The following is a 14,904-nucleotide window of genomic DNA, read 5'->3' on the forward strand; positions in this document are numbered from 1 at the left end:
ATTGCATCGCACAAATAACAAAAACCATGCCTGGAACTAAAATATATAAACAATATTACAAAATTATTGTTTTAAACAAACCAATAATACGAAAAAATACATATAATACAAAATTTCAAAAACAAAACAATAATTAAAAACTATGGAAGATCAATTACAGACAAAAATAAGACGAAAAAAATATTTTTCTAAAAAAATTATACCTTTTTGCATTGGCTTAGTCAGAGCAACTACAACTGGTCTAGAGTGGCATTAACCCGGAGAAATTAAAGATAGAAATAGCTAGAAGAGAAATTGTACATTTAATATTACATTGATAAATCGGTGATGAGAGAGTCACCTGCAAGGGAAAAGAGTGATGCAATGTAAAATGAAGACTTATAATTTTTTTAGGTATAAACTCATTGTATTTATAGGTGAAAAATATAAGAATTATAAAATTGTAAAATTTTTCAAAAGGAAAGTGTATTTATTTATTTAAGGTATTGCCATAATCAATTCATTATATTGATATTCATAATCAAGACATTATATTAATATTCTTAATTAATCTTATTCCTAATTAATTCATAATATTGATATTATTAAATTGCCTTTTAAGTATATATAATTAATTAAATTTGAATATTACACAAATGCCCTTAAGTTTTGGGGGGAAAATTTGAGAAGGAGGATTTTACTTTTATATATATATATATATAGATATATAGATATATAGATATAGATGTTGATCATGATCCATGACATAAATTGTGGAGTTTAGGGGCTAAGCCAATTGGCCCAAAGGGTTCAAGGAAGAATCAAAATATAATTTGAGTATAAATTTTTGTGTAACCTTTCTCTAAAGAAGACATTAAATTTTACACCAAAATGATGTAAATGAATAGTGCTATACCAAATATAGTTGGAATGGCAATGGTGGCAGTTGCCCCTCTCAACCTTACATCTTGAGAAATCGGACGAATCATATCAATTTTTTTTATAAAAAAAAAAAAATATAGTGACATTTTTATAATTATTACTAACTTTAATATGCAAATTTAAACACTAAAATCTACCATTCTCATACTTTTCCACGTTTGCATATTTAGTATTAACATTTTGCATATTTAATATTAAAAGATTGCACTTGCAAAAATGCAAAAGTGCATTGTTTTGATTTTAGAGTTTATGACTGAATTTTTTTATTTTATTTGATTTAGTAATTCACTTTTTACTGCTTGTCTAGCATTTACGGTTTAGACATAGCAATCTAAGCAGACACTCGTACCCTCAGAAAATAAAATAGCTAGTAGATTACAAGCTAAGAAGATATTCATGGGAACAACTGCAGCAGAAGAGTAAAGAAATGGGAAATGAGTCCTTCCTTCCCCTGAAAAATACAACTTTGTTGTAATACCTAATGAATGTTTGTAAAGATATCAAAGCTTTATGTGATCACCTCAACTTTCCCCAGGCCAGGGAGAAGTTGTACTAATGGTAGAGTCAAAACGAGATCTTTAAGGTACATAACACTTTCAACGAGGTCCCTCTTCTAAGGAGAGAAAAATTAATCAACGATCATGTTGGGGGCAAAAAAGAATGATGCTAGTCACGATATCTTGCTTGGCTACAACTCTCTGTGTCCTCATATGAATCTGCTACTTGTTAATGGTACCTTTCTAAGAACTTCTCTATCACGACTGAGAATGCAGCAAAACCAGCACAACCAGCACACGCGGCCTTTGGACCTCCTGAAACAATGCGTCTTTTGGGAATTAGCAGAAATGGAGAGTGCCAAGTGTAGCTAAGACAGCCCAAATAAACGAACAAAGAAATAAAAGTTGTTTGCAAATTTCATCTCAAGGCAAAGATGTAGTATTCGGCATGAGATAGTAATTTTGTCATGATAGACTGATGCAATCCTCATGACATGAAGTTCGTGATTAGAAGAAAAAAAAAACTATACGAGCTGACTTCAAGTTCAATTACTCAAAAACTGCAATTAATTTCGACCACTAGGCATCTACTCTCCCAACAGATATGTATTTCAAGAACAGCAATGACAAGATGTTATTTTTGTACTATTCACTATTAGTTCAACCAAATGCTCTGTCAATGTTATGCAATGTGTAGAAAGGCTCAACATTAGGGTAGCAGATCCGTGAAACATTTAAGGCAATGATTCAAAGACACAACCAAATTAGAATCCACACGCGCTAGGAGAACTTAGAGCATTAGAAACACAACATACATTCGAAAACTGGATACTTGGAAAGCTATAGGGATTGTTCTATTATACTTCTCGTGATCAAATCAATAATTTACCTCTGGCTGATAATGTGCCTCCCGTTACACATCCAGCAACTGCTGTGTTTGTAATATCATGCTTCGCCCGTGCCTACAAAGAAACCACCCGAGATCAATATCTCATAAGTTTCATTACAAAGTTATCACCATACCACCAAAAGAACTTTCCAATAAGGCAATAAGGAACAGCAAATAACAGAATTTAACTAGCCGATGAAACCACACAATTCATAAGACTCAATATCCCATTTACTCATCATTTGTTTTGCCAGTTCCCTATAATTACAACAAAACATGTGAACAGAACCTTAAAGTAACAAAACATAAGACTCAATATCCCATTTACTCATCATTTGTTTTGCCAGTTCTCTATAATTACAATAAAACAGATGAACAAAACCTTAAAGTAAAATTTTTTTTTTATTAACACTTCATTCACCTTCTCAATAACACATTCAGCAGCTGAGAAAATGAAACCCATAACCGCAAAGGTCTTGCAGGAACTCCAACTCCTCCGACCCATCTGCTTTGCTTGGAACACAATTTGTTGCCTGGCAGTCATTTCATCTTGCATTATAGGATTGTCCAGTGCACCTAAGAACAGACCCATGAACAATCCTAGTCCCCCTCCTACAAACACACAACTCCCAGAATTACTCCTTTGCAAACATCATTATAAAAATCCATACATTATTAAGCATTCAAAACACACAATCGCCAAACTGGACACTGGACAGCTACATTGGGAAATGCTATATACGATGATTTGTAGGGGTAATCATTGAGAAATTTTCAGAGATTAGAGACGTGAGAACATACCCATGACGCCGCTGGAGACGCTGCGAACGGCGCAGTTGTTCCAAATGTCCTGCCCACGAATTTCCTCGACTGTTGGGAGGCGAATGGGTTCGATCGGTGGCTTATCGGCTTCTTGGGAGCTCGAGGACGACGCGTTTTGGGGATCATTTTCAGGGTCGGAACTCATGGCGGCAGAAACAGTTTCGATTCAAAGGTGAAATTCTTCGGAGTAAAAGTGACGATAGCTTAGCTGCCAATGCTGAAGAGTTCTGCATCATGTAAGAAGCTCTCGTATACAAAAAGAAAAGGAAAACTTTAGGAGAAGGCAAACTGCGGTCAAGAAGCAAGCATTTAGCCGAACCGCGACGCCCCTCGATCGTGCGTCACGCTCCGTCTTGCCCAAATATGTTATTTTATTAGAAGCCCATCAAACTGGACAAATTATTACTCCCTCCCCTATTTTATGCGTATGATTTGGTTAACAAGACTTACTTAAGTCATTTTTAATATAATTTTTCATAATATTAAGTTTATTATTAGTATAAAAAATTTATATATTTATGGGTAGGATTGACCAATGAATAGTAAGTAGGATACATAGGATGAGACAGATGGAGTATTAATTATTATTTCGTTTGAAAATTTGAAAAGTATTCTTGGGAAAATGATTTTCAGAAAATGACTTATTTTTTAAGAAAATATTTAAATCTTTTGGTGTTTGACTAATTGTCTACTTGACTGAAAGTTAAGAAATCATTAAATCTGCTTGGTTCATTTTCCTCAAAATAAACATATTATTGTTTTGCTCAGTACCTGGATGGGCTATTAAGAGGAATTATTATTGAGCATTTACCGACCATAGAGATAACCTACCTAACCAGGTATAAAGAACCGAGCAAAATGGTTTAGTTAGCGACAGAAGTTTCCTGCCTTCCTGCCTTCGGCGGTCACTCCGACAATCTTAAGTTAGGACGAATCACCCGACATTCCCCACTTAAAAAACGGAATCGTATTGTCAAACTCGATCGCAACAAGAACGAAGGCATCATGAATCTTAATACACGCGGAATACCATAAAAAGGCGAGGTCCTACCATGACGCTCGGACCTCGATACTTCTAGGTCGGGGACTACGTTTTGAGAAGGTGAAAAGGGAATCGACTGCTAGATGGAGGAAAGCTAGCACAAAACTGGGAAGGCCCATACGTGATTACAACGGTGATTCGATGAGAGCATACAAATTAAAGACAACGACTGGGAAGCCAGTAGATCAAATATAGAATTCCGAACACCTAGTACTCTTCCACCATATAGAGCTATTTTGTTTGAAGTGGTTGTAAAAAAGTTGGTCAGGCAATAGTTTATAGTTGTGTACTCTCGATCAACTAATGTTGTAATTTTTGTTTGTATTTGAAATGATCACCTTAGAGATTGATCGGGCAATGATTGTAAGGCTTGCAAACCCAAAATCAATCAGTGTTGTAATCTTATTTTGGATTAATTGTTTTGAGTGTACGTTGTATTGTTCAGATCTTTGTATCACGCCTAAAATTAATCGGAAGGATACCAGATCAGGTCGTCATGCCTACGGCTCGTGCGAATAAAGCTCGTATGGTGAATCACTTTTGTTCTCGAAACCGCGATAAACTCAATCTTTAGATCAGGGTGAAACCCGACCTCATGCGTCGATATATAATGGTTAGTTAGTCACTAGACCACAACCGATTTGATATCCAGATCGGTGTGCAATCTGACCTCAGTGCATCAGTACATAATGGTCACTAGACCTCAGTCAACCCGATCTCTAGGTCAAAGTGTTGTCCGGCCTCACGCGTCGGTGCAGGGTGGTCCTTAGACCACACTAAATCCGATCCCTAGATCGGTGTGTGACCTGATTCACTGATCAGTGCAAGCTGGGTCCTAGATCGTAATCAGACTGACCCATAATAGGGCTCGACGTTTGACACCGTGTCGAAGTAAGATGGTCTCTTAACCGGAGGCTAAGATTGAGGCCTTTTGATGGTGAAACGAAGAACAAACAAAGTCTTCCTAACCATGGAAACGACTTAGCCTTCAGGTCGGGGGTTAGCGAACCCCGAACTTGGAGGGCGAAAACACGTGTTCGTAATTAAAACGAAAATGCGAATAAGCATTCGAAATTAGTCAAAAAGACAATAAATTAAAAGGCCTAAAACAGAAAAAATAAGTTTTAAAGCCCGGCGACACAAACGTGGTTGAGCTCACGGAGTCAATGTTCTGCGAATTTACCCAACATAAGCGGGGTCAGGCTCCCAATCACAAACACATTACTCCTCGCGTGGAGGATTCTTCTCCATTTCAATTTCTAGGAGCTCCGAGGCAAGTGCGACAGTCGTTGGCTCAGTGTAGGGCGCAGGATCGGGGTCGGCCACCTTGTTAGGAAGAACACCGAGGATGGTGGCCAAATCATTATCATCTAAGGCCTGCGTGAGGACTTCAGTCACATCATTGTGCATCTTGCGCTTCCCACACACAAAAGCCCACTTCCCGTACGCCCTTACCATTTCTTTTCCGATATGGGTGCTGACGAGTGACCTGAAGAATGGCTCGGCGAGATCCCGCTCCCCGAATATACGTGTAGTTAGAAGACCAGGGGCTGCAACCGCGTCATTTAAGAAGGTCGATGAGGCCTTATAGTCGACCACATCCGTCTCGCTCTTCCCCTCGAGTTCAACTACCTTCCTGTCAAACTCAACTACTTTATTCTCGAGCTCAGCAACCTTGCCTTTCAAATCATTGATCATGGAATCTCTCCGATCAATCGCACTTATCATGACCTCCGAGTCCCTCTGGCGGGCTTTCTCAACATCCTTGGCCCGGCAAAACAAGCTAGCCAGGGTCCTGCACAGCTGCAAAAGGGCGGATGTTAGTAGGATACTCTATGAAGTTGAGTGAATAAAATAAGTTGGAGTGTTGTATACCTGGATGAGATCCCGGGCACCCTGTTCTCCGACCTGGTTGGTCAACCATCCGGAGGTGTCCTCGGGAGCAGGCAGTGCAGCACAAATCCTCTCGAGCAGAGATGCTGGTTCCAGCCCAGACAGGAGGGCATCCACGATCGGCGTGTGGTTAGGGGAACTCAAGATTTTCTGCTTCTTGGGCCGGCTGTCGTCATTACCCTCAAGGGCTTTATCCTTGCCCCTCTTAGTTGGGGCTCGGGCAAGATTCAGATCAACCACCGCGCTTGGTTGCACGACGTGGGCCAACGGTAACTCGAAAGGCACGGAGGTCGTAGCGCTAGTTGAAGTTACCTTCTTCCCGCCCAATTTCACTTTGGGCCGGGTAGCCCGAGGGGTAGCATCCTCGAATGGCTCGTCGAGACCCATCTCTGCAAAATTGAACAAAACGTCAGACATCCATTTAAGAATTTTTAACCGATCCTACCTACTTAGAGATTGAGCGTGTAAAAAGACCTCCGGTGACAGGCACGTCGGTCGATGAAAGAGTCGCGACGGTGACTGTCCTCGTCGCATGGACGTACTTCACGTCCCGATCGTACTGTGGCTCTTCGAGGTTAGCTGCAACATATTCCTTGGGGGACGGGAAGATCCTTCGGTGGTCACTCCGACTATCTTTGGTCGGGACGAATCATCCGACCTTCCCCACTTAGAAAACAAAACCGCATTCCCTTTAGTCAAACTTGATCGTGACAAGAATGAGGGTGTCAGGAACCTTAGTACATATGGTGGAATTAGCGAAGCCTCCGACCTAACCATGTGCATAAGCAGCACGTGTCGCACATGCTGAGCTTCCGGCATGTGTATCCTCATATTTTATACACTTATATTAAGCCCGGAGCCCTCGGACCCATGGTCACATAACTCGAGCCCAAACAGGCCATATGAGGGTTCATCTGCCCGATCTACTATTTATACGTATTTGCGGAGACAATCGTATCTATCTCATCAGTTCTAATAATAATAATAATAATAATAATAATTAATAATAATAATAAAATGTGGTTATCATGGTGGTGATGGTTGTGGCTGTAGTCTTGGTGACAATAGTGGTGTGGTAGTAGGGACAATGATGCAATATGAATAGTTATTTTTAATATATATACTAACATGATTATTTTATGATAATATTTTTAAAAATAACTTTCAATATAAAATTTTTTTAGAAATACCTATTCAATGTTCTAAAAGGGTGTGTGTTTGGTTGGAGGTTTAGCACTGATTGTTATTGTTTGGTTGATTGGTTTCTAAAACACTACTATAGGTTTGGAATATCTCATTAATGGAAGAACTCATTCTCATATTTTATAAGAGTTTCATTCCCATTATTAAGTATGGAGTATTTGATATCCATAATGATTCCGATTCTCATGTATGAACCAAACACACCCAAAATGAATTTTAAGTACGGAATATATTGAAAAAAAATAAACGACGTACTGGAAGCGGAGACTGTGCTGGTCAGCGGTGGAGGCGTTGAGCGGCTCTGGTCGGCGAGAACACTGCGCTGAAGCGGCAACGCCCAGTGGCCCTAGTCGCCGTCGAGACTCGAGGACAAAACAACGAGGGGAGAATTGGTCCACCGGAGAGTGGAGAGCACGGAGAGTCGGTGACGTTGACAGGATCAGAAGAAACGCCGATCGTTCCCGGCGGTAATCGCTGTCACGACTAGGGAATTTTAGGGATTTTGAATCTTTTTTTTTTTTTTTGAGAGACATTTAGGAATTACGATTTTAGCTCCACAACTCTATGGCCCATAACAGGTCCATGATCCATGATATAACAATTGATTGGATTGGGCTTGGGCTCACAAAAGGCATGGAAAAGGCCCAAATAAATTGGGCTCACTAGTGAAACCTCATATCAAACCAAATATAAACGCTCATCGTCAACATAGGGTTTAAGCCTTTGAAGTGGCAGTTTCAGCATCAAGCGGCCGAACCCTACAGAACAGCCGGCGGAGGCTGAACACTTAGAGCGGCGGCGATTCTCAGTTCACCACCACCAACATGGTTACTCTCTCTTCTCGTTTAAGTTAATCGTTGATAAACTGTTTATATTGTTGTGTTTGCCATTGTTATTCATTTCTTTGTTCCACTTCTCCTTCTTTGTTAAAAATGAGGATTCCTCGGTTTGGATCTGTAGTATACATGTTGAATATTCAGTCGTTGATGAGTAATTTCGTAAATTTGTCGATGCTTACTGGAACAAGTGACCTCCCTTTTATATGTGCTTTCCTCTGTGAAAATGCATGGATATATATATATATTTATTAGTTCAAGCTAAGCTTCCATAAGTAACCCTGTCTACGGATGTTAGTTTTTATGGATTTATCTTCAGGCTTGTTAGGTTTTAGGCCTTTTGCACTTAGATGTGACCTTGATCTGCTCCTTTTTTGAACCATTTGATTGTAGTTATTTTTGCATAGTTAATCCAAATTGATGAAAGTATACCTGAATTCCTGATTAGAAATCATTCAAAGTTCTGGATTTTTTTTTTTTTTTTTTTTTTTTTTTTTTTTGTATCATTGGTATGATTAGCATTAACATAGTGAGTTTATGTATTCTAATTGCTTTCTGTTTGCAGGCGAGAGGGTTGAAGAAGCACATGAAGAGGCTCAATGCCCCTAAGCATTGGATGCTTGACAAACTTGGGGGAGCTTTTGTAAGTGAAGGGCTATGGAAAAACTGTTATTCAAGGATTGTTTCCTTGCTTAGTGCCACTGCCTCTTTAACTGTGGCCCTTCTAAATTGCTTTTGCAGGCCCCTAAGCCTTCCTCTGGACCTCACAAGTCAAGGGAGTGTTTGCCATTGGTCCTCATCATTCGAAACAGGCTTAAGTATGCCCTTACTTATCGTGAGGTCATTTCAATTTTGATGCAACGCCATGTTCTGGTTGATGGAAAGGTTAGGACAGACAAGACTTACCCTGCTGGTTTCATGGGTGAGTACATTTCCTCTGTTTTAAGGTTATTTCTGTTAATTTATTGAAATACACCAAGATCCTGATTTTGATGAGCAAGTATTGATAGAGAATTACTTCAATGTCTGCATGTTTTACTTTTTTGTAATTTATTTTCTTTTTAAAGTGGCTTGACACGGGAGAAATTCATTAAACGTTTGACTTTTCAGATGTTGTTTCAATTCCTAAGACAAATGAGAACTTCCGCCTACTTTATGATACCAAAGGACGGTTCCGTCTTCACTCCATTAGAGATGAAGAGGCAAAGGTTGGTATACATCTCTTTTCAGAGTGTAGGATCTGGAATAGCTCTATTTTCACTGATAGGCATATTAATTGCAAGCACTGTTGCTTTGAAGAATTGTTATCTACTCCCAAATCAATTTTTTTTTTTTTTTTTTTTAAAAGAAGTTTATCTTTTTCTAAATGGCAGTGGGAAATGCTTTATTCCAGTGCGGCTATCTATTAGGGCCTGTACCATTGTTTTAATTGCTTTAAAGAATCTGTATTATTTTTGAGGAGTTATTTTGTGTTCTCAGTTGGGTTTTAACTCTTGCTTTTATCTTATGATGGGAATCCTTTTGTCCAATATTAACTTCCTGCTGCATTCCTATTTTGCAGTTTAAGCTTTGCAAGGTCCGCTCTGTGCAATTTGGAAAGAAGGGAATTCCATATATTAATACCTATGATGGCAGGACCATCCGTTATCCTGATCCCCTCATCAAGGCCAACGACACTGTCAAGTTGGACTTGGAGAGCAACAAGATTGTTGACTTCATCAAGTTTGATGTTGGAAATGTTGTTATGGTGACTGGTGGAAGAAACAGGGGGCGTGTTGGAGTGCTTAAGAACAGGGAGAAACACAAGGGTAGCTTTGAGACTGTCCACATTCAGGATTCCCTTGGACACGAGTTTGCTACCCGCTTAGGAAATGTGTACACCATTGGCAAAGGTACCAAGCCCTGGGTATCTCTACCCAAGGGGAAAGGTATCAAGTTGTCCATCATTGAAGAAGCCAAGAAGAGGCTTGCTGCTCAGTCTGCAACCACTGCTTAAACAACTGTCAGCATTACTTAATAGCCTTATATCCAATTTGAAGTATTTTGTCACTTAAACGGGATTTTGTTTCACCAAACTCATTCGACTTCTTGCTTTTAGCGACACTTATAGTGTTATCAATGTGAGCTGTTTTTGCATTTGACAAATTTGTGTTGTTGCATTTCTTTTTGTTGGATGTAAGGTAGAGGTTTTATATTAATTCAGCATATCCCTTTAGTATTAAATCAGATCAGATTCTATATTTGCTTGACATGTTTCTCTAGTTGGGATGACTGTCCTTTAAGTTGGCCTCTTGGTGATATTGTGCCCTTGCAGTTATACAAATAGCTCTTATTGGAGGAAGAAGATTGTGGAGTTTGGATTTAAACTTATCGCATGGAAATAGATGGTGGGATTTTAATTGAAGTTATATCCAACTAAATTGCATCCTAAATAATCAGATTACGTTCTTAATGGTGAAATTTACAGTTTTTGCATAACACAACTTTAAAATTAATAGATTTATTCTTGTACATTACTCTATAGACTAGGGTACTAAAATTCTTTGTTTGAGCTCATCATCTGTGGGCTAGTTTGCCTTTTTGTCATCATCTGTGGGCTGGTTTGCCTTTTTGTTATCTTTGTTGATTAGGATCACAAAGCAATGGACTTTCTTGTAAGTCAAAAGAGTACATACTGGTTTGCCTTATTTTCTATTGACTAGAATCATTGGGGAAATCACTGAGAGCACATTTGGTTCAAGTAATGAATTTTGAGTTAATAGGATTGCTATTCTAAGGAATTATATTTTATTGTTTGGTTATAGTGTTTTGTTGGTTTAAGAAATATAAATGAAACTAATTTTCTTTTACGCGCGAATGAGATAATGCCTAATGATTATTTTTAAATAAGGATAAGGATTTCAAAGTATATCATTCAATATTATATATGAGATGTTTATGCATGTATAAATAAATGTTGAATTTGTTTAGAGTTAAGCCCATTTTGGTCCCTTGACTATTAGATAATGCGCAATTTAGTTCCAAACTATTAAAAGTAACAAATTTAGTCCTCTAAGTTGTAAAATCATACTCAATTTAGTCCTCCGTTACAATTGCTATCCATCCACCGTTATAAAGAGGGGCAAAAATGTCATTTTATCTAAAGTCGATGGATCAAAATGGGATTAGCTGTTATTATCTAATATAGTCGAGGGACCAAAATGGGTATTAACTTATTATTATTATTATTATTATTATTATTATTATTATTATTATTATTATTATTATTATTATTATTATTATTATTATTATTATTATTTGATATTGGTACAATGTCTCCTACCACCATATTACTTCCTATTATTTTAAAAACTAAAATGTACCACAAAAATAATATATATGATCTTCAAATAATTCTATATATATTATTTTTGTATATTTTCTTATTGATTTATTATTATTATATGCATTATTTTAATTAGATTTATTATTATATGTATTATTTTTAGGATTTAACCGACCGATTAACTGAATAAAAATGTACATAATTGTATAAAAAAAGTACATAATTGTATACCATAATGTACATAATCGCGTCAACATCCTACACAACTTAACAAAACGGCGTTGTTTTGGGAGGCGCGAGGCGCATAGTGCTACGTGCGCCGTGGTGTAGGGTATAACGATTGAGATAGATCATAGTGAATTTTGAATTCCTGAAAGATAGTGGTTTTTTTGTGGTACATTTTAGTTTTTAAAATAATAGGAAGTAATATGGTGGTAGGAGACATTGTACCAATATCAAATCTATACTAGATATAAAAATAAAATCCTGAACTTTTAACTTCTCTTTCCCATTCGTACAATAATTCTGGGTAAAAATTATATTCTAAAATTAGAATAGTGTAATACAATTCCTATTGTAATCTATACTATATATAAAAACAAAATCCTGAAATTTTAACTTCACGCCCCATTCCTAAAAAATCTCTCTTCTTAATAAAATATATTGATTTCTACTTTCCCATTTGTACAATAATTTTGGATTAAAATTCTATTCTAATATTATAAAATAGTGTAATACAATTCCTATTGTAATCTATACTATATATAAAAAAAAAATCCTGAAATTTTAACTTCCCGCCCAATTCCTAAAAATATCTCTTCCTAATAAAATATATTGATTTTTACAATAATTCTGGGTTAAAATTCTATTCTAATATTATAAAATTGTGTAATACTATTCCTATTCTATCTATACTATATATCAGTGTTGCAAAAATCGCGCCGCTGGCCGCGGCGAAGAAGGCCGGAATCGGCCTCCTCTGCTGCCGCCTCGCTGGCTGAACCGGCGATTTTTTTTTTTTTTTTTTTAAGTTGTAAAGTGTCAAAAGTTCGGCAACGCATAACTTTTGACTCGGTTGTCCGTTTTGGACAAATATTTTTTTTTTAAATAGTTTCTCAGAAAAAACTATGAGAACCTTATGTTTTGTTAATGAATTTTTGAAATTTTTAATTAAAAAATTTTTCCGAGCATTATTTAATAATCTCTCTTTATAAATGGTCAAATTATTTAATTATGGTAAATTAGGGAATAATTAATGATGATAATAGAAATCTTAGAAGGATATAGAATTAAAGAATATTTAATTATTGTTATATTATTATTGTGACTCACGGAATACAATCCAAGAATAATTAATTATGGTTATATTATTATTGTGCCTCACGGCCATTATATACTAACCGAACTTGAAAAGAAACTAATAATAATAATAATAATAATAATAATAATAATAATAATAATAATAATAATAATAATAATAATAATAATATAAGTGGTAATAATAATAATATCTAAAAGTAATTATGTGTTAATAATATTAGTAATTTTGGAAGGTTACGAGTTCGAGCCTCAGTGGAGGCATTATTGGTTCTTTGTGTTTCAGTAGGTTGAGGAAGTATATGAACAGATACTACAATGTAATAGGACCAGTAACATTCAAAAAATAATAATATTAGTAAGAATATTAACGTAAGAATTATAACATAGAATAAATCATAATAATTAATAACTATATTCTAGGATTAAATTTGGAATTGTCAGGAAAGATAAACGACCTCTGGTGAAATTAACTCTTAAATAATTATATATCGATTTAAATATTCTTAATATATTACAACAATTCCATTCCGTGCATCACACGGGTGAAAATAATAATAATAATAATAATAATAATAATAATAATAATAATAATAATAATAATAATCTTAACTATAATATAGCCATATGGTTTGATGATCAATTATTGTAACAATAATTGCTCACCAAACCATATGGTTATATTATAGTTAAGATTTATTTATTTATTTATTTATTTATTACATGGTGCATAAAAATTCAAATTAACCTTAATTCATTTTCATCTCTCTTGCCTCATCCAATCCATCCAAAAACTCACAAATAAACTTCAATTGAGATTATTCTAATGAGGGCAATCTTAAAATTTTAGTACATAGTATTTAATTTTAGTACTAAACAGCCGTGTGTCGTTCGCCAGCGGCACCACGATCTCATTCCTAACGCTCCAAGCCGACGACGTCACTTGCAGGCTGTCTATACATGTTTGCATGTTGGTGAGAATGACGCTGAGCAATGTTTGCACGTCATCGGCTTCCAACACCAGGAGATACCGAGAAGTCCCGTTGACAGTCTTGAAAGAACTGGAGAGATAATTCATGTTTAAACCGGCGAGGAACTCGCAATCCTTGAGAGCTCGAACGGCGGTGGTGGTTAACGACTTGGAATTGCGGCGAAGGTACTTCTGGATCAATGACAGAAACTTGCGCGCAGCGGATAAGGATTTGCAGACGGAGAATCGGCCATAGTCGTAGACATTGGAAGAAGAGTTGTTGTTGGGGAGAACAGTTTGACAGTAAGATGGGTAGGGAGTGGTCTTGCAAATGGTGGATGCCGAGACATTTCTCGACGGTGGCGGAGCATCTGCGGCGGTGGAAATAACAACCGGGCAGAGAAAGGGGAAAAAATTAGCTTATTATATTCAAGGCTATGTGAAATTTCAGTTATACCCCTGATTTAAACCGAGTTAAACTGATAGTCTCACAGAAGGACCAAATATGCTTAATGGTCAAATAATTGAGGGACCAATTGTGTTCAAATTGGGAACTAAGGATGACATTGTAGATTGAGCACTAATTGAGGGACCAAAAGTGCGATTTACCCTACTTATTATGGCTCTGTTTGGCAGAGCTTATTTATGAGCTTATAGCTTATTTTAAGTTACTAATAAGCTATAAGCTCTGTTTGGTAATGTTTCCAAAATAAGCTCCTAGCTTAAAATAAGAGCTTATTTTGTAACGCTACCTTAGGTAGCGTTTCAAAATAAGCTCCTAGCTTCCTAACTTTTTTTCCATCTTTATCCTTATTATTTTTAAAAAATGACATAATTTACCCTTCCCAATTAAAACCATTTTCTCTACTCCTTTATCCACAACTTTCACCCCAAATATTATTATTATTATTATTATTATTATTATTATTATTATTATTATTATTATTATTGTTATTATTGTTACTAGTATTTCACCCGTGCGATGCACGGACATAAAATTCTAAAATATTGAATTTATGTTAAGAAATTTATATTAATTATTTTTGTTATTATAGTTGCATCATTACACAATTTTTCGAAATTGGAAGCGTTTCTAAATTTAAAAAAACGGTTACATATATACAAAACAATAATAACATTATGATATGACATTAAAAATCCCCAAAAAAAATTGCAAATTATTGAAAAT

At 36.2% G+C, this 14,904-nt stretch overlaps 3 protein-coding genes across 4 annotated transcripts; 1 reads left to right on the forward strand and 2 right to left on the reverse strand.

Moving 5' to 3' along the window:
• Positions 1-1,349: 1,349 nt before the first annotated feature.
• Positions 1,350-7,541, reverse strand: LOC109173788 (mitochondrial import inner membrane translocase subunit TIM22-4-like). Its single transcript, XM_019323091.1, has 5 exons — positions 7,519-7,541; positions 3,109-3,309; positions 2,729-2,919; positions 2,308-2,380; positions 1,350-1,733 (listed from the first exon to the last, which is right to left on the reverse strand). Exons 2-5 carry the CDS (start codon positions 3,272-3,274, stop codon positions 1,648-1,650), a joined length of 516 nt encoding a protein of 171 aa, XP_019178636.1. The 5' UTR covers positions 3,275-3,309; positions 7,519-7,541; the 3' UTR covers positions 1,350-1,647.
• LOC109173786 lies at positions 5,227-7,926 on the reverse strand. 2 transcript variants are annotated; one of them, XM_019323088.1, is made up of 4 exons: positions 7,523-7,926; positions 6,539-6,730; positions 6,047-6,453; positions 5,227-5,974 (listed from the first exon to the last, which is right to left on the reverse strand). In XM_019323088.1, exons 3-4 carry the CDS (start codon positions 6,449-6,451, stop codon positions 5,393-5,395), a joined length of 987 nt encoding a protein of 328 aa, XP_019178633.1. In that variant the 5' UTR covers positions 6,452-6,453; positions 6,539-6,730; positions 7,523-7,926; the 3' UTR covers positions 5,227-5,392. The 2 variants fall into 2 exon arrangements, with proteins under 2 accessions (XP_019178633.1, XP_019178634.1); XM_019323089.1 differs by lacking the exon at positions 6,539-6,730 and having other exon boundaries at positions 7,523-7,925.
• Positions 7,927-7,966: 40 nt separating this feature from the next.
• LOC109173787 (40S ribosomal protein S4-1) lies at positions 7,967-10,326 on the forward strand. Its single transcript, XM_019323090.1, has 5 exons — positions 7,967-8,094; positions 8,669-8,746; positions 8,845-9,025; positions 9,214-9,311; positions 9,665-10,326. Exons 1-5 carry the CDS (start codon positions 8,092-8,094, stop codon positions 10,097-10,099), a joined length of 795 nt encoding a protein of 264 aa, XP_019178635.1. The 5' UTR covers positions 7,967-8,091; the 3' UTR covers positions 10,100-10,326.
• Positions 10,327-14,904: the final 4,578 nt, after the last annotated feature.

The sequence above is a fragment of the Ipomoea nil genome, unplaced genomic scaffold (assembly GCF_001879475.1).
Source record: "Ipomoea nil cultivar Tokyo-kokei standard unplaced genomic scaffold, Asagao_1.1 scaffold0482, whole genome shotgun sequence".
Classification (NCBI taxonomy): domain Eukaryota; kingdom Viridiplantae; phylum Streptophyta; class Magnoliopsida; order Solanales; family Convolvulaceae; genus Ipomoea; species Ipomoea nil.